Genomic DNA, 24,589 nt, shown 5'->3' with positions numbered 1-24,589 from the left:
CGACGGGCTTCAATAACCAGTATTTTACATGGGGAAAAGGAAGAAAGATGTAGTGTTTAAGGCACATGGCGGGCAAGCAATCTGGTTTCAGCTGTGCCACAAAATTCACATGCAAACTCTGCAGATAACCTGGTCTAAAAACATTACTTAAATCTTCAGCTATCAGGAGGGCTTCAACAGAACTAGAAACAGAGTACCTAATTCCCCCCTGGACAGAACTAGAGGATTATTTACAGCTGGTCAATGTGGGAGGAAAATATTACCACTGTTAAGCAAAAGTGGGGCTTTTTTTCTTTTTGTCCCACACATCACAGGCGTGAATGAGTGCATATGGGTGGCAGACTGTGAAGAATCACATCAACAAGATATAATTATAATTTCTCATGTATCAGACCTACCAATCAATCCAACCACGCACTACACACCCACTAAGTGGAAGACAAAAATGTTTTGCTTTAAAAAAAAAAGGGGGGTGGGAACAGGCTATTTGTTCTGGAACAACTTAAAGGTAAGATTTAGATGGCTAAGTAAGCACATAATATGCTTATTATTAACAAAAATACAAATCACTTAAGAATTAAAGATGCACCCCCCAAAAATAAACAATGATGGAGTCAAAAAAAGACAACCTAGATTTTTATTTTTGCACATTAGGCAATGAGATGCTTTTGCAAACAAAACAGTAATAGAATAAAAAGCCCAAAATCTCTGTAGGTTGCATGACAGCTTTTTTTTTTTTATTTGTACAAGAAGCACGATGCCATTCAAGGGTGAGTCACTCTAATCATAGCGTAAAAGTTCCTCACCAAGCAATATGACAAACTGTTCTCCCAGGGGAGCTGACTTAAAACACATTTTCCGAATTTCAGGATTATCAGAGACTAAAGAAGGCTGAATTTTCTGAGCAGAAGTCAGCAGAAATAGCCCTGAGGTATCTTAATCATTTAAAAACAGGGCAAAAAAAGAGCTATAATGATTCACTGAAGAAGGCCTGTTAGTCATGAATTCTCCCTGTGTTTTATCTTTCGCTGACATGACCAAGTTTAAAGATGGAGATGAGGAAAGAAAGAAGGCCATGTCCAAACACCACGTCACACACTTTGCTACCTTTGCCCCCTCTGGCATGTTGCACTCTTTTAGAAACCAGCGTTCCCAGCTAGACTTTGAAGCACAAGTTTACTCTTCAGCTTTAATCATGACCACAGCAAAGTTTCTCATAAGATGTTGTTCTCCTAAGTAAATCACCAGTTTTCTTCCCAGCTTATCCAGCACATGATCCCTGTGTGTTGTGGCACTGCTCCAGACGCAAGTCACAGCCCAACACAGCACATCCTGTTCACTAGTCCCAGCAGTAGCACAGGCTGCACGTACATTGACTTGTGTGCAGGCATGCATAAATAAATGTTCAGGCTGGACAAAAGTCTCCGTGAGGACAGCACTGGATGTTCCTCTAGCACAGGGAACGTGCAAAGCCCTTTGGCTTTGCAAAACTGGGCTTAGAATCTACGACTTCAGAAAGGGTGGAAAAGATTTCATGGAAAAAGAGTGCTAGAAAACTAGACATGTCATAAAAGAGAATACATCCCCTTCCTTTCTTTTCCATTCCTTCTTTTTTCATCCAAATAACCAAAACTTCTAAATAGAACCTCCTTTTATTTACTCTTGACAAGTGCCAAGGACTTACTGTATTTTGATTTTCTTCTGAAAACTTTGTTTCCCAAAGTCAAGAGATTGTGCACCAGTCTTTGTTGTTTTGCTTTTTTTTTTTACCACATTTACTAAGACAATCAAGACTAAAGAAAAAAAACCAAACTGATAACATAACTCCTAAATTCCAGAAGACAAATTAAAAGTTCCAAATATTTTAAAGGCTTGTGATCTCAGAGACATTTTTAGTTTTTGGAGGTTCATTTAGGCCTTCTTAAAAATAAATAAATAAATAAATAAATAAATAAATTGCTAATTTATTGTTCCTTCTACAATCTTCATTGTCTGGTCATCCTACTGGTAATGTAATTTACCTACCTTTAGACACATTCAGTTTTTGGTCCAATATAAGCTCTATAAAGCTCTTTTAATGCCCTATGAAGTTGTTTTATTCTTAAAACTGAAAGCCAACAAATGACAGGTGCTAATCCATTTTCAGTTTTTAGTTATTACTTCAGGTGAAAAAAATGCTTAATTCCTGGACGATTACAACAGTTTTACCCAGCTATCAAAAATGAAACAAAAGAAAACAAAATAACAAAATCTCAAACTCCAAAACTAAATACATTAATGAAATAGGTTGATCAAAAGATCTCTCAAAGCATGATCAAACCTTTGTACTGTGCCAAAGGTTGCAAGCAGAATAAATAGCTTTTTGCCTGAGCCAGGAAGAACCCCCAAGTCTTTGTTTAATTATTACTTCTTTCATGCCTTTCCTCAACAAGAAGAGATGGCTTTCTACCTACCTTTGAAGTATTTGTTTCCTTTTTCCAGGGTGAAACCCTGCTGATATGAAATTCCTTCCATGATAGAAACATCTTACAAGCTTTTGAAAGCTGCCTGGAAATGAACATGCTAAGAGAGAACAGAGGCTTCCCGATCTGCTCTCTGTTCCTCTCTGTTCCAAAATTTAGCAGCTGATTAATACAGTTGTACCTCTAAGAGACTAGGATATTATCTAAGTATTTGTCTTTTTTTTTTTTTTGTCAGAAACCACTTTGCTCTTTTCTAAGTCACTGAAGTCAAGATTTGTTCCTTGATTTTACCTAGAGTACATCTCCCCTCAAACAATCTGCCACCACCATTAAAGTAGATGTGCCTTCATTGATTCAAAAATAGCAAGGCACTTGGAGCTCCTTTACAGGCGAAAAATTTTTTTAAATAAAGAAATTTCATCTTTCTTTTGAAAAATAAAGTTTTCTAGCACTATGCATATTAAAGAGTCATATTAAAGTATGAAGAAACATATTAAAGTATGATGCAAGTACATCATATTTTGTTCATGTTCAGGCTTAGGACTCAAGTAAAAATACACCCAAATGTATTAACACCTCATCCCTCCCTCCAAAATGTGATTTAAGGATAATTGCTCACCTTCTGGATGGGCACGAAGAGTGGGAATGTTTTGTTTAGCTCAGTATTATTCTGATGTTTGTGGTTGGTAATGTGATTATGAGCATCATAGGGCCATACAGTACAGAATGCAGTACTGAAGACTTCCCTGTTCACAGAACTGGCTGTGTAGCTGGCCGTAGTTATGTTATCTCACTGTCTGAGCTAATTATATTACTGCCTAATAAAAGAAACTCACACTCTGAAGTAGCAGAACAGGCCATTACCATGTCATATCATGCTCTAATCCCAAATCCACAGACTTCTGAGAGACTTGAAAATTACATTTATGTTTGATATCCTGAAAATGGGAGTGAAAGAGAACTCCTTTCCACTGTCATGTGATAAGCTGAGCCACACGTTGAGTACAGCTGAGTGATGGTGCGGTGGTGTCTTTAAGGTACATGTAAATATTTTACCTGTATGGTTTGAAAACTGGACTGAGTTCACAGTGTCAACTTCAAATCCCAAAACCTGTAATAAAACACAGCAATATTTCTTTTACTAATACAGCTTTGTCAATATGTTACTGGAATCACAAAACATAAGACAGCATTCTTATTTCTCACAGCACATTTAAAAATTTTTAGTGCTGTTTCACAGTGAAAGCTGAGTCAACATACATGCAACGTAAACAAACAATGCAGTACTTTAGCACAGAATGGAAAAAGTGACATTGGCAACAACACCAGAAAAACAGAGCCCTGAATCCTCAGGCAAGAGTTCATCTGGGGACAAGGATGGAGAGGTTGTCCCAGCAGCAATGACAGAAGCCATGAAGAAAGCCTTGGCTAGTTTTTCTTGGCAAGAAAAGCAGTCTGAATTTCAAGGTAATAAATGAATGCAAAATATGGAGGGAGGATGCTGCTCATATTTCAGAAAGCCAATCTTTCTAAAAAAAGGACAGAAGAATCCTTAAATGGGATCAATGTGATGAGCAATACTTGGATTTCACAAGTAGGTTCTTTACAGCTCAGTGCTAAGAGAATAGAAAGAAATCAGAGAGAATTAATTTGGGGAAAATTAGGCAATCAAAGGGAAAGAGCTTCTAAAAGGACAAACTAAAAAAAAAATAAATCCTAAAGCATGCTCCAAACCCATCTGCTACCTTGCATTACCAGCAATCCAAATACTGAAAGAAATAATTTGCTAGTGCAATCAACAAACACATTCCTGCTGCCCAAAAAGAGATAAATATTTTGAAAATAAGAACACCAAGTCAGGAGAAAACTAACGAGGATTATTAGCCTGATAATACCTGTTCAATAGAATTAGGGATTACTGTTCAAGCCATTTTTAGACATTTTTGTCTACAACCAGAGAAATTCTAATGCAACAGTGACATAACAGTCTGACATTTAATATTTGCTTTCACATCCTACTTGCTCTGAGTAAGAATTCTCCTCAAAAGAAGAGCTGCTATATATGGCTCAGTGAGTCATACCAGGAGATAACAGTAACGATGCATCACTGTTCATGATCCATTTTCAGGCAATTTGCTGAGGAGGGGGGAATGAATAAATGAGGCTTTTACCAGTCACGTTTTTCCCTGAGAAGCACATCTCTCTCTCTTTTCATCACGAAGGCAACCCCTTCACATGCATTAAAAACCTCTGTGTGTATTGTACCAGACACGAGATTTCCTCAGTGCTTGTACCTTCTCCCTCACATAAAGCCATTAAGTAACAAGCCCTTTATTTCAAACCCTGGGTCATTACAAGATGGAGGTATGTGCTGCAATGGATAGCTCCTTCTGCCTGCAGGCACTGCATTTCTGTCGTGCTACAGCTCAGTGTCTAAATGGGTCTTACTAAGTCTCTTACTGCAGTATTTAATAAAGCTTTCTGTTCATTCTTAACTAGGCAGCTAAGTAATCTTACAATAATGACAGACAGAATGGTGGGTTGTCTCAGCCTGATCAAGTTAAAATTAAATTCAGCTTCTACTCTTGCTCCAGTTTCTTGTTTCCTCTTGGTAGATTTTATTTTAAAGACCAAGGAATGAACGAGGTGAGAACATGGCAATACTACTACAACCTTAACCTTGATGTCTGCATGTGCATTTTTGTTTATTAATAGGAAACACATTTAAATTACTTATTTTAATTCACTTATTTAAAATCAATTCACTTTGGTTACTGTCTTATCTACACACAGAAACAAACCTACATTCATGTTTCTGAAGTAAATACATACATAAATGTCAGATAAATCGTCACCTCAGCACCTCCTCTTATTTTATAGGCAATCAAAATGCAGTAATTCAGCAAAAACTGCAGGTGAAATGGCAAATAACTATAAGGTTAGATCCATACAGCAGTTTTGCGGTGTTCAGTCAACAGAGCACAACTTCAAGCTGGTAATGGTTTATCATGGTTCACTGAAGTGTGCAGCTGTCTCTGTGCTTGGCTTGATAAATACGGCAGAAGCCACATACGTGCCACTTTGCCAGCTCCACCAGTGTGACAAATGCCTTTACTGACATACCTCACACCCGCTGATATACCGCGTTTCTACTGTTTCCTGAATTTCTTTGCGTTATCAGCCTGTTATGTACAAAAAATGACCCAACTTTGGATCTTAAAACACTCCCTGGTCTCTGTGTGTGTATATGCATGCATGTGTTCCTCTCACTTCTGTGTAAACAAGCTGAAGGAAATCACTCTGCTTGGATTTTGCCTATATCAGAACTAACACCTTCAGAAACTAGGCCCTGGAGCGTGCCCAGGGAAGGGCTACGAAGCTGGTGAAGGGCCTGGAGCACAAGTACTGTGAGGAGCGGCTGAGGGAGCTGGGGTTATTGCGTCTGAGGAAGAGGAAGCTCAGGGGAGACCTTATTGCTCTCTACAGCTACCTGAAAGGAAGGTGTGGGGAGCTGGGGGTCGGCCTCTTCTTGCAGGTAACTAGTGACAGGACTAGAGGAAATGGCCTCAAGTTGCGCCAGGGGAGGTTCAGGTTAGAAGTTAGGAGATATTTCTTCTCAGAAAGAGGGGTCAGGCATTGGAACGGGTTGCCCAGGGAGGTGGTGGAGTCACCGTCCCTGGGGGAGGTCAAGGAAAAGCTGGACGTGGTGCTTAGGGACATGGTTTAGTGGGTGACATTGGTGGTAGGGGGATGGTTGGACCAGATGATCTTAGAGGTCTTTTCCAACCTTAATGATTCTGTGATTCTATTTGATTAGTGTGAGGAGTGAACTTACTACGGAATGCACAACAATGCTTAATTTATTGCTTCCCATACGTGCTTGTAAATAGTGCGTACCTGGCGTTGCTTCCCCTGTCCCCCTCTAAGAAGGGTCCTATGGTGACAGTCCTGCCACCGGTTTTGGAAATGTGGGTTTCAGCAGATACTTTTCAAGTGTCCATGCTCCAGCTACCAGGGACACACATCTCCCACATTATCCTTATTCCCTTTTTCAGATGACCTGGCCTCTCACAGACCCTCCAGCAGAGATCACTTTCTGCTTTCCCTCACCTCCTTCTACTGTCAGTCTGTAAAAATATCATTTGCCCACAGAGCTGCAAATCCTGGGGGAATCTAAACCCACCGCCTGTTTGGGTAAGGATGATAAGCACATTTCAAAGGAAAAAGATAACTGAGTTCATCCCAAATCTCTCAGCCTCCAGTTTAAGCACGTCAGACTAAGTTCTTCTTAGTTAAGAAACTCAGGTTGCCTCTATCACGTCACATAGTGATGTTTACTTTGACACAGGTCTCAGAGGGAAATGGGCAATTCCAACATTTTTTTTAAAGTATCTTCACCAAAGGAGGCAGAACTGTTACATTTCTAAAATTAAATCACAAAACATCAAGAATAGAGGAGTCTTGTGTTTGGAAGGCATGGCTGGCAGAGCTGAATGACAGATTTCAGGAAAATATTTGGAAGATTAAATAAAATACACACACTGGAGCAGAATGCATTTCAAGAAAGAGCTGGCATGAAAAACATACTCCAACATTATGAATGAGATCCAATGAGGCTGAGCGCTTCCTCACAAATATCTGAAGGAAAGGGCCAAATGTCATCCAGTCCTGTCAGCCCCCAGTGCACAAAGAGCCCTTCCAGCCTCAGGAACAGCAGGTGCATCACCTGTGCAGCACCAGGTCTACAGATCTACAAGACGACACATCTCCCATGTAGCAAGGGGCTTCAAGAGAAAAATCAACACAATAGAAAGGAAGATACTTTAAAATACACAAACAACATTTTGAAATGTTGACTCTTTTTGGAAAAAAAAAGAACCAAAAGCCTCGCTTTCCTAAAAGCACAGAAGTAATTTAAACTTACATCCAAGCAAATAAAAAGACAAAAAAAAAAAGATTTCCCTGAAGTCCCAGATAGATAGAAAAGATCTTGTCGTATAAATATATACACAGTTAGTTCCCAGTTCTGGTTCACCTCCAAAAACGCAACCTTTTGGATTTGCCAATGTTAATGCATTTCTTGGTGAGATAGTTTTGTTTAAAATTTACTTTCTGTCTTCCTTTCCATTCTAAAAAACTTTTCAATCATATATATGCTGAACGATGCTATCCCCTCACTGCAAAGAGCTAGTAACAGAGACTGTTAGAAATGACAGATTAGAAAAATACTTTTCCTTCAAGAGGTAAAAGTTGTGCCTGTTGTGTAAGGGAGGATTGTCAAAACAAGAAAACTATTCTATGTTACAGAAAACGTGACCGTAGCAACAGAGATATTAAAGATTTTGAATGTAACATCTCAAATTCAGCTTTAATGATCGTTAAGCTTTGTTTTTATATTTGTATAAATCACATTATGTACCAATGGTCTGAAGACAAATACAAGCAACCATTTTAAACTCGTAATCCTATTTGCTATATGATTGGTAATATCACTTGAGACAGAAAACGGCTAACTTTCAAGATTAGCTGGGCTGCAGAGTAAATACTAATATAAATTCTCATTTAATAGTTTTATTTACTCTGAGGAATGCTTTTGAGAAATGATAAAAGCTGTTACCGTAGCTGTTTCTGCATAAAATCTGTATTGCAATTTTACCACGCTTTTCTGGAGAAAAAAAAAATTAAAAAAAAGTTTTCAAAAGTATCACGCTTCAAAGTATTCCAAACTTACCCTCTTCTCTCTTTGCATTCAGTTTGGAAAAAAAAAAAAAAAAAGAAAAGGAAGGAAGACAAATCTGTGTGTATCCACGTGTAAATGACACCAAATGTATCATCACCTGTTTCCCATCCTGAAGTTTTGGTTCTAAGGATAAAATCCAGCACAACGGTATGTTTACACGATTAACTATGCTGGCTTTGTCAGTAAAGACACTGTGTTCTTCATTATTAAACGAGCAAGGGACCAATTTGACTAGAATGCTTTAGTTTGTACTTAATTCAGACAATCTTAGAGAACAATGACCTAGTTCTGCTGGAATGAAATTCAATTAAAAATACCTCTCTATTTCGCAGCATAGTTTGTACGTGCCTTCAACGGTGTTTCATTTTACAGTCCAAAACTAAGAACACCAAGCAGTACTGCAACTCAAGTTGGAGGAAAAATCTGCAACAATGAGTGAAAGGCAGAAAGAAAAGCAGTGTGAGGGAAAAATAAAAGATTATATAAGACTATGTAAACTGCTTACACTTTTCTTCCATATTACTCATGTCCCCTAATAAATGTTCACAGGTTGCTACCTGTATTTCATGAAGCAAAACAGAGACCTCCACCCAAAGTCTCCAGTTTTTTCAAAGTTCCTGATTTTGGAAAATGTTAGTTTTACCGTACCAGACAAACACAGCAAAACCAATTTTTCCAAGTGATCCCATAAACCAGAAAGTTTGTAAACCACAAATCCAGAGAAAATATCAGAAGTCAGAGCTGTAAACCAAGCTCTGTCTATCATTCATGAAAATTCATTTGTTGTGAACATAAGGTAGCTTATTTCTTGTATGCACAATTAGAGCTTCATATCCAGATCTGAGTTACAAATGTGTCACTGGTGAAAATCTCGCTATACAAATTGTTTGTTCACAACTCTAAAAGGTGATTTTATTTCCAAGGGAAATGCAATTTGGCAAGAAAATGGCATTGGCTAAGGAGAAAGAAAGGACAAGATTCTGCTAAATAAATTCTGCTAACCAGACGCTCAAGCTAAGAGAGACTTTTGGACTCCACTTTTGAAAAGAGGATTTGACTTCAATGCACCTAGTTCTCCCCAAAATAAATTCAGCATTAACTCCCTTGCATATCAACTCTTCTAGTTTTAACTAGATATTCATGTTATACGGAAGGCTTATGGAAAAAGGATGAGACTTTCAACGAGCATTTAAATGATGAAAGGTAGATAACGCCCCGTCCTTTATGCCAATGTGTGGAAATGGACTGGTGAGTTAGAGCAAAGCAGCAGTAAATATTAATAATAGTGAGAAGGTTAACACAGATTAGACAAGCGAATCAAACCCATCCAGATAGAGCCTAAAAAGGTAGCTGGTGAGTTACGTGCAGAATTCCTAAGCACAGATTGAGATATGTAAACTCCTCTGTACTACTAATTTGCATTCCTGTACTGGCAAGATCTACACGCAGGTATATTTTCAGAAACAGTCGCTAAATTCAGCTGCTTTCCTACCTGATGGCTAAAAAACCTGGGATGCCTGGGAATGATTCACAAAGTCATAAAATCCAGGCAGATCTCACTGCTTTCACTTCATGACGGTGAGGTAACTCTCTCGCAAGTTAGCAAATAGTCTGACCCACTATGCTCCATGAAAATCACTTGCTTGAATGTAGAGTGATTGGCTCTGCAGAGAAAACACATTCTCGTGGAGACGCTGAGTAGCAAGGAAGCACCACAGATGGTAGGATGTGGTTTTAAACCGGTTCTAAAAGAGTATACTGTGTTCAAACATCTTAGCGTATGCACTCCTCCTCCTGGTCAAAACAAACTGCTAGTGCTACTAGAAGGTTTCTCATCTGTCTGGGCTCTTGATCAAGATACGCAAGTTGTAAAGCACAACAGGATCATCACAATCTAACCTCTAGATCTTGTAATTCCAAACCCTTTCTAACCATGGTGCTGCCTTTTTGAGAAGGAAGACATCTGGAGGACGTGGTCTATCAGCCTGCTATCTTAAACATAGCACTACTACAGATTTCAGTAATGGGAGTTGTGAAAAATAAATCCTGTTCCAAACACTGAATGTGTGCCTCCTTAAAGAATTAAAAATGCATGACTTCTTATAGCCCTGAGAACTGGTCAAGTGTTACGCTCATCTGAAACAATATTATCAGCAGACAGTGACAAAGTAATGGCACCATCACTCTGCAAACCCTCGTGCTTAAGCTAGCATCACTTGACCTCATATGCAACATGCCAGTGTCCCGTTCCTCACACACTTGCAAGCAAGCATACAGCTTGGAACAAGACACTGCTCCCTCCCTGACACCAAAGAACAGCTTGTGGAATTTATGACGTGCAAAATCAACCATCCTGCACTATACGTACTCCATCTGTGTGCTGTAAATGATCTGTACAGTACCATATAATACGTATGGTATTGTACTTCATTTTTCAGAACAGAGACCGTGCCACCTGCTGCTGCAACAACTACATCAGACTCAAAACCCCTCTATTTTTCCCCACAAATTCACGGCTTTTTATGAAAGCCTGCCAATATACTCAAAACAAAATGTAATGTTGAATTTTCAAAAGTTAATGGAAGCACATGACATACACACACACACTTTTTATTAAGCGTCAGAATGTGAAGTTTATGCCAACACAAACATCTTAACTATGACTGTGAATTTTAATTAACAAACACTTAATAATTACCTAATTACAGTCTTCCCTGCCTCCACAAATACAGCTGTCATAAGGAAATTCAACATTAAGGTGAGTTGGCATAAGGCACTTGAATAAACGGTCCTGAGCCAAAAAAGAAGCTAAAGGTAGATGGGTGCATGAGCAGAACGTGTGTGGTGCCCCATGCGAGGGGCCAGCACCTGAAAACCATTAAGCACGAGCCCATCAGAACCAAGATGTAAGCGCTGAGAGCAAAAGCTGCCCTGCTCAGGACTGCACAAGGCACGTCTCATTAACCTCAGAGGGCCTTTCTCTCACACAGCAATATAAAACCAAAGCCTAAAGAGCCCTGCTATATGATCATGCGTTCTTCCAGAGGCCCTCCCTCCTCATCCACATTTAGATCCCAGCTGGCTTTACTGCCATGAACAGGACACGCATACGGTTGTTCTACAGTTTTATAAGATTTCTATGCAAGCTTTATAGCATAAAGACATATTTAAACAAGTGGGGTTACAGAGTTTTAAGTAGACAGAATTTATGAAGAATTTTCAAGAAATCTTGTGGTGTGTCCTTAAACTGCTGGCTTTCAGCCGAATATGTGCATAATCCACAAACTGAATTTGCCAGTAATACCTGTGCTCTTTTACAAAATCACTCTACCACATAAACCAAAACCACGCCATTCCATTTTTTTAGATATATTAATACTGAGCTTAACTGAAAGTCATTAAAGCCATTAACAGCATTAATATTAATGCCACAGTTAAAATTACCCTGTCAAACTGGTTAATTGAGTTGGTTTTGTGTATTTTTTTTCCCTGCTAAGCAATGGCAGCACTACTTTCCAGTAAAAAAGTCTCTATACCAGGCCATGAAACATTCTTACGTATCCAATGTGTTACAAGTGGTTTGCATAGACGTGCTACAGTTTGGGACTTTATCTCATACAGCCATCCCTGTCATTCCAGTGAACATCATTTCTCCATTGTATTCCTTTAGACTTGGAGCAGAAACACAGTTTAAAAGGCTAAACTTCTGTCATCACATTAATTTGGAGCAGGAGAAAGAGAAAGGATTTTCCAGTTGCTGCTTGCACCTCTCACTGTCTGTGTGCCAGCTCTTTCACTTAATTGCACCTCCTTCCATTTGGTACAGAATCATAAAACATACATTGTACTGGATATGGGAAATCAGAACACAAATTCAGTTGGGGAAAAGGAACCTGGGGAAAAGAAAAGGCATGTCCTGGCAACTAGTGAAGCAGGCATAATGGCTGGCGTGGGTTGATAAAGTGAACTGAAATTGCTATTGACTAACCCAATCTTTTTTTCTCTTTCTGAGCTTTTAATAATCCATACCAAGTAGATAATGAGAACTCTGTAGGTATAATAGAGCCGTATTTTAGTACAACATTTGACAAGGCACTGCAAAGAAAAATCATTAAGACATTGGAGATACTGTTCCAAGATAAAAATACAAGAGCATATAAACTGGCTCAGAAACAGAGATGCTGGAGGTAATTGTTGATGATTCTTTAATCTGGAGCCAAGTACCAACAAGGCCACTTAAGATCCTGGGGTTAGAAACAGACCATCACAAAACGGACAATAAAAAATAAAGAAGTACAGCAGAAGACCTTGAGAAAAAGTTATTTCATAAAGGCAGGCACCAGAAACACAAGAAAGGCTATAACAGATATGAAAAGTAGTATTGGGATAGTCTCTGATACTCGTCAAAAAAGAGACTACTTTTAAATATACTTTAAAATAAAATACACTATGCAAAGACTAATGATACAAAAATACAAGTATATACAAATAAACTACCTGGTTAGAACTGTTCACCCTCACAGTAAGAAAAAAATCCCTAAAAAACCCCAAACCACCATGCCTTTCTCTACCTGAACCTCAACTCAACTTCTCGCATTCTCAGGTCAAACTTGATGCATCTTTTATACTGTTTTCTTCCCTTCCCAAGTTAGGTTTCCAGTTACAAAAGAATGCACACGAGAGGAAGCTAGGCATGAAGTAGCCTGGGATATTTTATATATGTTGTCACCGCATTTATTTGATAGTTCATTGTTTCTCTATGTCCACAAGTTCCCACGTTCAACAACTAAGCATGTGCCAGCCAAACAAGATGATCACTTCAGGTTGTCTTATTTCTGCTTCTGGAGCAACATCCCCTTTTCCCCTCTGACCAGCTGCATACCAACCTGCAGGATTTACAAGCTGACTTCAGCACTGCACATGACAGAGGACATACTGAAGACCGGAGCTGAAAATGAATGCCCCTTTCTTCTTCCAGAGCAGACTGCAATTTTTGTCGAAGTGCTCCGGCAAAAGCAGTACATGTGAATTGAGAATTCACAGATGGACAGATCTAGCTGTAAGATCAAGACCATCTGAACAGAAAAGACTGGAACAGCCTGAAACTGCAGTGAATTTGTTCTCAGATAGTTTATTCCCTGATTTTTCTAAACATGTTCACTACACAAGTGTGTACCTGAAACATAATCAGGCCAAATTCAAGAGAAGGATAATACTGCCTTAACGATGCCCCTTCAAATGAGCCTCAAAGACACAATAATGCTTCAGAGAAAATTCACCAGATCACTTAGTTTTTTACTTTCCACCCTGACAGATTGGTATGCATTGTTATCTACTCAATATAAGGTACTAAGAAGACAATATGATATGTCTCCAACAAAATTCCCTCTAAGCCATTTTGTCCAGCACTACCAAATTCCTTGTTCTACATCATCAGCATTTTTTCAATGGTTTAAATGAAATGCATCAGTTTAAGGAAGGAGATTTATCTATAGTTCATAGTAATTCTATATATAGCCAATTGCTTTGCAAGCAGTGCTTTACAGGAGTGTCCTCAGTTTATAGCACTGGTTCTTCAAAACCCTTACTAACTGCTGTGCCTTCTACATCCACGACCTTTTTGTTATAGTTGAATCACTTCAATCTACTGCAGTGGTAAACAGTGAATGACTCTGGAACTCTGGATCCTGGTTCAGGGAAGTTATTGCAGAAAGGGACCTGGTAATATGATGCCCAGTCCTTCTGGGCCTAATCTGGTCTTTGTGAGGTTTACATACTCAGGATCTGAAACAAGGTTCAGATACTTCATTATGTCTTCTAGGAGAGTGTCAGGTATAAAGCCATTATCCTCAGGCTCATACATTTGGAAAACACTTCTAGCTTGTTCTGAAGGACCTTTAGGAGCATCAAGGGCCATATCCTTGGCAAAAAATACTGTGAGGTGTGCTTCACTGCCAAGTATCCAGACGAAGAACTTTGGAGATTTCAAATAGGAGCCAACCTTACAATATCTCAGAGATTCCATCAATGTCAAAAAAACTACTGTTGCCTGTTCATGTATTCCAGAAAATTTCATTCAAGGTTACTCAAATACCCTCCTGTGTCTGCAAGTGCACAAGCCCATCAACATTACTCTACGCATTACACCAGTTCAGTTCAGGATCAGCCCAATTGCAGAGTCAAAGGATTTGTAGTACAGTTGCTCTGTTAACCTTCCTACACACAGGAGGTCATACTAGCCATCTGAGGTGGGGTCAAGTGATGGATCGGCAAGACACTGATTTATATGGGCTAAGGTAATGGAAGACAAGGAAATATCAGTCTGTTTACCCCCTTATTATTCCAGTAAAGAACAAACACACAAACAAAGGAGAATGTGGTGGTGCTTTGGGTATCTGACTGCCTTCCACCCAAGAAATACATTCTTCCCCTCCTTTCTTAGCCCCTCTTTACTATTAGGTAACAGTGACTTTTGATACTGACATCAGATAGAGCAGTTGCAGTTCATCTGTGAGTCACAGGACAAGGGGTAACAGTCTCAAGTTGAAAGAGGGTAGATTTAGATTAGATATTAGAAAGAATTCTTCACTGTGAGGGTGGTGAGGCACTGGCACAGGCTGCCCAGAGAAGCTGTGGATGCCCCATCCCTGGAGGTGCTCAAGGCCAGGCTGGATGGGGCTTTGGGCAGCCTGATCTGGTGGGAGGTGTCCCTGCCCATGGCAGGGGGTGGAACCGGGTGGTCCTTAAGGTCCCTTCCAACACAAACCATTCCGTGATTCTATGATCTGTGCTTCTGAAGAATACTAAAATCTGCAGGTTCACTGCAAATTTCATATTCATCATCTTCATGTTACTTCCTTCTACACTTGGATGCAATCTGACAAAAACATCATACTTGTCACTGCAAACTCTTGCCAACTGGAATCATGCACAATGTGCTACACAAGTAAGTTTACAAACACTGATTAGGAGAGGCAGACACACACAGCAGCAATAGGTCCAAGTGCTGAGGCATGGACTTAATCTCTTGCTGATTTTTGTGGTTGAGGTGTGTGCGGGTGTGATGCAACAACACATTACTTTCCTTTGATTTTTATTTAATGTTTAATCCTGTTGCTCGTATTTTGTACAGATAATTCTCCAACTGTCAGTCTGTTAACAATGCTTGGCAAGCATGTTGTGTGCATTCAAGGTGGAGGGTTGGAGCTATCTTGCAGGACAGGGATTTGTTTTACCCAGCACGTACGCTCTACTTGGCCTTCTTAAGTAGACTATGAACGGATCCCACTCTCCTACCACAATATCAGATGTTGAAGTGCAAGATAACAAATACTTGCAAAAACAGAACAGAACACGACTTCCTGAAAGAGGCATCATTTTTTTGTAAAGATCACAGCAAGGTCACCACGGGGACAGCATGAAGCTTCTAGAGAACAGCTGAAGGTCTCACCAGCTCCTTTGGAGCAAGCAGACGTCTGAAACAAGCGTACTTCGTGGAAGTTTCTTTTGGAGCCGATGCCAGGTGCAGGAGCCCGAGGCTTGTTCCTCCTCTGACGCCTCAGTTACACCAAAAGAACTGTCCATGGGGCCGTGCAGTGAACTGGATCAGGAAACTAGATCAATTTATAACCTGGATGGCTTCTCAGAGCAGTTTAACCACACGGTCTCACAAAATGACTTTCCTTGAAGAATTGAAGTGGATGGAGAAATAGTGCAGGTAGAAGAAGCAGCTGGTGTTGGTAAGGGAAGAGCGAGTTTCTAAAGCTGGCTTTGCTACTTACTCCAGCAGGTCATGAAACTATACCCTACAGGAACAGGTAACCTAACACTACTGAGTTGCCATATATTTATTTTGTCGTCGTATGAATGAGAAGCACAATATTACTTCCAGTAACTACAGTAAGAACATAAACAAAGACTCCTAATTTAAAGCTCCTGGCAATATTTGACTACAAAAGGAATGAGCTGTGGCACAGGTGGTAGCTTGTGCTGGTCCACAAACAGCATCAGTGAATAATTTCTGTGCTACAAGAAATACTATCCCTGCTGGCCTCAGTTCTGTTCATTTTCTAAACATTTTTTCTGTTTCTCTCAGCTGCTGAGAGTGTCTGATGGTTTCCACAGGTAACACAGCGCCAGGCACCTATGAGAAAGGTGGTGTATTCTGCCAGAGGAGTGAGAGTAACCACAGCGATGAGTAGGATGGATAGGAAAAGACTTCCCTCAGCCTGAACTTCTTCAGTAGTACTCATCACCCACAACAAATGCTGTAAAATACATGAAGTTACACAGATTTAGAATACATACATATATATATATATATATATATATATAAATTGACTAGATTTAGGCTAAACTGCTAAATGCATCACCATAAATTCTGGCATATAATTCTGCAAAAATAGTATCAGATTTTGAGAATTTAGCCAACATTTGTTTCTATTACAGCTCTTTTTTTTTTCTTCCCACTTTACAGAAGATGGGGAACAGAAATACCATGTGCAGGACGTACAAACAAGCACCGTAAGATTCAGGAAGAAAACTACGTGATTTAGTGTTAACATTAAATAAACTAACAAACAGAAGTAGAGCCCCATTGAGGTGAGCACCAAAGCAAATGAAATAGCTCTGTCATCCTTGCTTGAGATTTCCATATATCCTCTTCTGAGAAGTAAAATACTACTGGGCCCTACAGTGGGGAAAAGGGGAGCAACTGTGATCAGATTGGAAAGCTTCCACTGGTCAGGAATATCATTTACTTCTGCTTTCAGGAACCACTGCACCTACAGATCAGAAACTGCATCCCCAGCTTTTGTTCTGCCACAAGGCAAACTCTACCATTTTCAACACATGCTCTAGCACTAGCTAAAGCCACCACATTCCTCTGGCACAAAGTGCTTTGCATTCCTAAGAAAGTGAAGTAAAATCACTACGGAAGAATTTCTGCTGCTAGTAATGGCAGCCCAATCCAGGGGATATGCTTAAAACTTGCATAGGATGACAGAAGGTGAAGGGAGTTGCTTTTTAAATGAACCACTTAAGAGGTTTTGGTATAACAGGTCTCCCTTCTCCTTTATTCATAGTTGCTCCAGATGTTAGGAGAACTGCAGCTCAGAGTTGTCACAGATGAATTAGCATCAACACATACGAGTCCAGAACAAAGGCCTGAAAAATATCGGGTAGTTCAGCACAGCCAAATTTCAGCTCTGTAATACTTTTTGCTATGACAAGTTACCCCAGTGCTGCCAAGCCACAAGATGATGAACTAGTCTGGCTTCTGCTGGGACACGTATTATCCATCAACATGGAACTTCTTGGCATGTTTCAAGTGTTATGCTCATCAACAGTTTTCTTTGGTTGATTCATTACTTTCTCCTCTGTAGAGTACTACATGGATGCACGTGCTCCCACAGACAGTGATTTCAGAAGAACTGGCACGTTCTGTACCAGGGCTGCCGTCAGACTCCTCACATTAACCTTGCTTCACCAACTCAAGCCAGTTCTCCACACAACACAAACAACTGAAGTGGAACTTTCACTTGCGTTTTTTCTGTCTGAAGAGTCTAAAAATACCTGCCTGGCATGTGTTCAGTTGGCCATGGGTAATGCTGTATCCTCCATCTAAAATGACTAAAGAGGCTCCTCAAGGAAAGATGACCAGTATTTCGGGATGCAAACAGAAAAGATGAAAAGAGACAGCACTTTACTAAAAGGCAGATTTTAGAAAAGTGTCGGTAGCTCTGCACATCACCTGTTTTTCTCAGGTGTATCTTTCTACCATCTTCATATGTACAATTCAAGATTCATTTTATTACTCCAAATTATACTTTTATGTTTAATACACTTTGGTACATTTCAACTAATGTGTAAATGAAATTAACTTCAACTTGAAGCTCAATTTTTGCAGAAATGTGACCAATATTGACAGTTATCTGTCCTTGTTTGTTTATACAGGAAAAATATTCTCTCAACTGTTTCATTTGGAGCAGAAAAAAAGATATGATAACTGCAAATATTCAAACAATCAAAAAATCCAATCTTTAAGAACATAATGCCATTTCCTAATAAGAAATGCCTTAACCAAGTAAACACTTGCTACTGATTCTCTGCGTGAGTACATGATATTCTCCATACAAGCAGCGCAGATCCACCTCTAGGCAAGGTTTTCCAGTCCTTTTGTAAGATTTGCAGTTTCTTGAAGACTCCATTTTCCAAAGAAAGTGGGAAAACCAGGGGAAAGCAATTTTGCTTGCTGTGAAGTCAAATATTTGCATGTTCTTTTAGACACCAAATGGTCTTCATCTTTCCACTTCCTCATCTTTCCACTTTGCTATGTTGCGTTTGATCAAGAGATTACATTTATGTCAAAAAAAATCTACTAGCTCTTCACTATAGCACACATCACAGTGTAAATATTATGTCAAATATCAGCACATGTACCTCTATAGTTGCAATTTTCACAACGTACCATGAAAATGTTAGCGAACTATAATGATCAATTGCAGTAGATAATCTCCTTTTAAAAAGTTTAAAGCAGCAACTGGTAAACCGGCCCCAAACACACACTGCAAAATAAATTTTAATGCATCTTAAAATGCTTTTTTTCAGTTTTTCACCTGTAATATATAACTAACTGGTGTGAACATCCCTCAGCATTTCTGTATTTCCATGATAGACAAAAAGAACTACCAAGTCCTCTACATAAACTCTCCAGCAGAATGAATGGTAAGAGATTAATGACTTCTATTACGCAATCTGTAATGCTTTTTTTTGTGTGTGTTACACACTGTATAGGTTGAGTAATTAATGACGCACATAAACATTTTATTTCCCATTAACTGAAACTAAAATTAGCACCATCAGCTGTAAATGACAAACAGTTAACATTGAGATCATTTGATCGTTTCATTTGATTATTCATTTGAATTCAATGTACTTTTTTGGTTTTTTTTGTTTGTTTGTTTTAAACACTATTCCTAACACACTTTTAAGGCCAGAAAGTAAATTAATTTCACTTTCAGCTGTGGAACACTGAACAACCACAAGAAGTATTTTGCTATCTCCCTGATGTCAGACATTAGAAGAAGAAGAAGGAAACAATCCTTTATCAACTAAGTCAAATGATTTTGTCAGTGGAGAAGTTCAAATACTGTTGACAATACACAAAGCTTTTGTGCTTTCAAAATATGTCATTTCAGTTTCTAGAGATTCTTAGGGACAAAAAGGTTACTTAAGTGATTTGCACGAGCAGTTATGGATACTACCTCAGTCTTCAAGCAGTGTTGCGAGCTGAAAGAGTGCTCCCCCCCTTTTTTTCTTTCAAGGAGTTTTCCACTTTCTTGTCTTTTCTCAGTCCAGTCCGACTGTCTTTCCCTGCCAGCTTGCCATGCTGGTCTAACGTCCATCTCCTACAAACTTCTCAGAAGTTCATCAAAGCTCTCAGAGGACATCAGAGCTCCTACAGGGCGAGAGCCATCCTCTGTTCTTTATCTGCAAAGCAATGGCAAAGCTTTTTCCTAGAAATCCAAGCTGCCAGATGGAACCACCTTGTTGGGATCTTTTGGATTACAAGTCTTTTTCAGGGTCTCACTCTGAACATGGCCTTCACTGGATTTTTGCAACTAAATGTACTGACATTGACATATCAGGAAAATGCAGTTTACACAGATATGAATAAGCCTTCCTAAGGGAAGTGGCCTTTCTTTTTTTTTTTTTTTTTAAGCAAACAAACAAACAAAATACTTTGTATGACCCTTGATTACCTTACAGGAACATCAAGGCAAGGAAGCTTAATTTGAAGTATGAATCTAAAGCCGCAACTCTCGTTTCAGATGTGTAATTTAGGACAATTTTTCGACATTACAAATACAAAGTATATCTTTTATCTTTGGATTTACTTTTTGTTTAAGGGTTATTTTTTTCAGCCTTTGATCTGTAACAAAAATAAGGATGAGCCAGTAGGTACATTTCCCAGTATTATTATGTAAAGATCTTTGATTCATTCTTCTTCTGACTCACAGAATTAACGCAAAAGGAGTAGTTTTTGAAAAACAGAACAGTCACCTCTTCATCTCTGTCTCCCCCTCCTTCTGCAGATACTTCTGACTACATTGTTTCAAAAAAAAAGAAAAAAAAAAGCCTGATTTTTTTTTTTTTTTTGCTAAGGCACCAGATAATCATTAGAGATAGGTTTATAACGGTTTTGGTCTCAGCACGTGAAAGCACATTATACCCATGGCTGAACAATGCAAATTCAAGACTGCCCTTAAGTATCAAGGAAATTACCATCTGTGCTGGTCAAAGTTGTTCTCCCATCCTTTTTTACAATTAAGGAACTAAAAATGCAGCCCGAGTATCTGTGGAAGAGAACCATTGAGAACTAGTCTAAGAAGAATGAGAATTGCTTGTCCTTATTAATACCCACACAGAAAACTATTTACATTCTGCAGAGAAAAAAAAAAAGAAAGAAATCACTGAACAAATTTCAAAAGGCCTTCTTATTCTGTATCGGAGAAGCTGTTACTGTGGTGTCCTACGATTCAGAGAAGCCAATTTTGTCTTCCAGAGCTAAATAATGTACGGCATTTCTCCATGCTTTTAGCTCCATCTCCAAGGTACAAAAAGCAAGTCAAGAACTAAATACTCAAAGTAGAGACAAAACCTCCTTCTCAAAGTCTGTGAGTGTTAGAGCAGACAAAAACAAAACAAAACAAAAAAAACATAATCATGTTCCATTAGCGCAATCAAACACAAGGTAAGAAAAGAAAGCACAAACCCCCTTGGCTGTCATTGTTACTTACACAAAAACAAAACCCAACAGTCTCTGGCTTACAGACAGGAGCACAATCTCACCCAGAGGCCACCAAATGCTAATGTCCAGTGCTCAGGTGATATCGGCTGGGACTTTCTCTGGAGCCTTCCTTGTCCTTCCAAACCTCCTTCTGGAAACTCAGGGAGGCCCACAGGACTGAATGCACGGACTGAAATATTCATTCACAAGAGCCGATTTTGCGATGGGTGTAGTAGGTGAGCCTTAAATTCATCTGCCGACTGAGATGTTCCTGATGACCAGGAGGTACCTCTGCAGAACAGAGATGAGCTTGCCCTTGTGGATTCACCCAGCGGTTTGAGGCAGCCTCGCACACCCTGCCTGCCAGCACTGCACCCTCTGCTTACTGCCGTGTTCTACCTACGCTCTCTAGGTGAGGTAGCAAAGGTAATTCAAAATGAGAGTTAAAGTTAACAAGTAAGAGATCCCTCTAGGGAAGAAAACACATATGGTAAAAGTAACGTTGGATGGCATAGCGAATACACGTATTTTTATTTTATGTCATGAAAACTATGACAAGTCTTAGTCAAATAAGTGAAACATTCTTTGGTAGTCTAAAACCATTTACCTACTGACAGCAGCAACTCCCTAAGTTAATGTACATTTTACCACCCTTCCTCTCTCAAATGCTGGACAAACCTAAACCTGATACCAACGATGCTCAGGTTACATAACTGTGAAATAACTTATGACTATTTTAAAAATAATTCAGAACCACCATCAGAACTTTTAAAGGTAAATAACAACAAGCAGGCAAAAACTATTGAGACTTTTGATGAGGCAGAATTCAAAGCACAGCTGTGGACATTTCACCTCCTAGTATTTAACTACCTGGAAAATCTAAGCATGCATTTCCTCTAAGACCTAATAGTTAATCTCGAACCTCAAACTACATAAACAAATAATAGTATTCCATCCTGAAATGGTGTAAAGGGTTCTAGTATTTCTCACTCAGCTATGTTATTTCCATTAATACAACTCTCTGTTTTGCTGTGTTTGCTGTATAGAAAGAATTTACTACATACTGGACAGAGCAAGCCTTTCCATGCACCTTCTTTTTAAATACTATAGCTTTTAGTGCAAGCAAGCCTGATAAAGTATAAACAATTAGTTAAGAAAGGACGCTGAAAAGTTCTCTGCTGTGCACATTGCTACACTGGATTTTTCCAATAAATAATAACTTTAGATTTCCACCAAAGATCAAGACATTCAAACACAAGTGATCTTTTTGCAGAAGTCTGCAAACAGCAAGGGAAACCAACCTGTTTTCTGTTTGGATGCTGCTGTCCAAATGCAGATTCCTGAACTGCTCTTGTCAGGATTTCAGCCTGTCAGACAGTGTGCGCACACACATCTACATATATCTTGCCTGGCAAGCTCAGTGCTGATGAGCTCCAAAGGAAGCCTCATTTAACCATCATTGATTCAAAAGACCAAGGAAAACAAGAGAACAAAAAATAACATAACCATGCAGAAGATTTACACCCATCCTCAGAACTGGCATTAGGTCTCCTTGTTATATAAAAAGTTTAAATTAAGAGACTTAGGCTTATAATTCCTTTCCTTGGTTCAAAAAGTAAAAAACAAAAACCACCACCTTAAAAAAAAGAAAGCTTCATTTGGTGGCAACTTGCAACTTCTCTCCAATATTGTTCCACTAATGCCAGGGTTTAGGTAACTTTCTAGCAAGCACAACTTCATCAAGGGTCACCTACATACAAATTTCCAAGTGCAGCCTATAGTGGTAGGAGTTCAGTCACTTCCCAGATACCTTTCTCCTCCATTCCAGCAATTTCTTGTTAGGCTATACACTGAGGAACAACACACAGCGTAAGTCTGATAGCCTCCTAAGCAAAACCCAGCTAAAACATCAAAGGGCACTTTGTAACCGCTGTAGTATTTTATTGTGTCACAGTCCAGGAACTAAACACACTTTACAAGACCCAACTTGCCAAGTCATATGGAGGCCCACATGCCAGAGGAAGTCTGGGTATCAGACCAGTAAAGAGACCCTTTAACCCAGAATGAAAACAAAGACAACAGTTTAAGAGACTGGAGATTTCTGGAATAAGGAATATTGCGTGCCTTGCTGTCATTATAAAAATAGGTTGCGGAGGGGGGAGCATAATTTAGGGATCATTCCATTAGGAAAGGAGGGATAGCTGGCCTGCAGATCATGGCAGCCTTTCAGGCAGGGGGTCTCCACGTACACAGATTTCTCTACAATACGTGGACTTCATATGTACATCACCCTTGACCATATACTAATTTTCAAGAGACAATTGGATGATGATGATAAGGGGTTGAGACGCGTAACGTGTTGCAGGCCTGGTCTCAAGCACACCATTTATCAGAGTATACCATCTCCTGTGTCTAGTCAAGTGAGATTACACCACTGTTTGTTAAGCATGTACGAGGATAACCAGTGTCACAACACACTCTGTTCTGGCAATGAGATTCTTAGACAGCAAGCTGTGTACCCACGTTCCTGTCAAGGAACAAGGATCTCTTTATGATAAGGCTCCAGATTAGTTCCATATGATAAAGGCATTTCACAACAGAGAACAGCGAGACACACAAAGGCTTGTCTCAAAGCACACCAACGTTTTCCCACTGTCACCTAGGCTTTAGCAAACAATTCTATAATTTCTATAATGCTCTTGTATACATGGTCTGATTTTGGGGTGGTCCTGTGTGCAGCCAGAAGTTGGGCTCGATGTTCCTTGTGGGTCCTTTCCAACTCGGGATATTCTGTGATTCTGTAGCTCTGAAGTCAGCACATGACAGACACAAAGGGCAGGATCCACTTACACCCTCAACATCCTGGCCACGAAAGCCCCTGTATCTGGCCCAACCTCACGCTGTCCACTTAAGGACCACTTAAGGTCCTTCCATTCTACTGAGAGGTGAAGGACTTTCCAAGCTCCACCACATGCAAGGACTACAAGGGGCTTTCCTTTCTCCTCCTAGCACGTGTCACTGGCCACCAAGCCCAGCTCCCCATCCCTGCATGGGACACCCAAAGCACAGCTCTGTAACCCAGAAGCCCACAGCACGCAGAGCGGGCGGCGGAGCCACACACAGTTCTGTGATCCTGTCAATCACAGAACCACAGACTGGTTTGGGTTGGAAGGGACCTTAAAGACCATCTAATCCCAACCCCCCTGCCACGGGCAGGGACACCTCCCTCCAGACCAGGCTGCCCAAAGCCCCATCCAGCCTGGCCTTGAGCACCTCCAGGGATGGGGCACCCACAGCTTCTCTGCGCAGCCTGTTCACCTGCCTCACCGCCCTCACAGCACAGAATTTCCTCCTGATATATAACCCAAATCTGCCCCCTTTCAGTTTCAAGCCGTTAGAGGCCGCCAGGGCTCCCGAAGCTGCCGCCCTGCCGGCCGTTAACGGCCAGCGCCGGGACAACCGGCGGCAGCGGCGGGGGGAAGCAAGGACGGGGGGGGGACACAGGCGCCCGGCCGCCCCCAGACCTCCCCCCGCACCTGCCCGCCCCGCGGAGGAGGAGGAAGAGGAGGGGGAGGAAGAGGAGGAGCGGCGAGGCTC

General features: G+C 40.1%; 1 protein-coding gene and 1 pseudogene across 3 annotated transcripts in view; both read right to left on the bottom strand.

Moving 5' to 3' along the window:
* PDXK (pyridoxal kinase) overlaps positions 1-24,589 on the bottom strand; it is a 47,550-nt gene that overhangs the window by 22,225 nt on the left and 736 nt on the right. Inside the window, exon 2 of one of the 2 annotated variants that reach the window (XM_083820679.1) lies at positions 3,519-3,573. The exons of the other annotated variant lie outside the window; for it this stretch is intronic. Within the exon in view, the coding sequence (XP_083676805.1) occupies positions 3,519-3,573 (55 nt within the window). The remainder of the gene's footprint in view (positions 1-3,518; positions 3,574-24,589) is intronic. 2 annotated transcript variants of the gene reach the window in all.
* LOC310892639 (ubiquitin carboxyl-terminal hydrolase MINDY-3-like) lies at positions 3,593-24,587 on the bottom strand (annotated as a pseudogene). The gene is made up of 2 exons (XR_014589217.1): positions 19,467-24,587; positions 3,593-16,469 (listed from the first exon to the last, which is right to left on the bottom strand). The product of XR_014589217.1 is annotated as a ubiquitin carboxyl-terminal hydrolase MINDY-3-like (transcript).

Source organism: Anser anser, assembly GCF_964211835.1.
Source record: "Anser anser genome assembly, chromosome: 1".
NCBI lineage: Eukaryota > Metazoa > Chordata > Aves > Anseriformes > Anatidae > Anser > Anser anser.
Note: the sequence above shows the minus strand (reverse complement) of the source record. Positions and strands in the feature narration are given on the sequence as shown.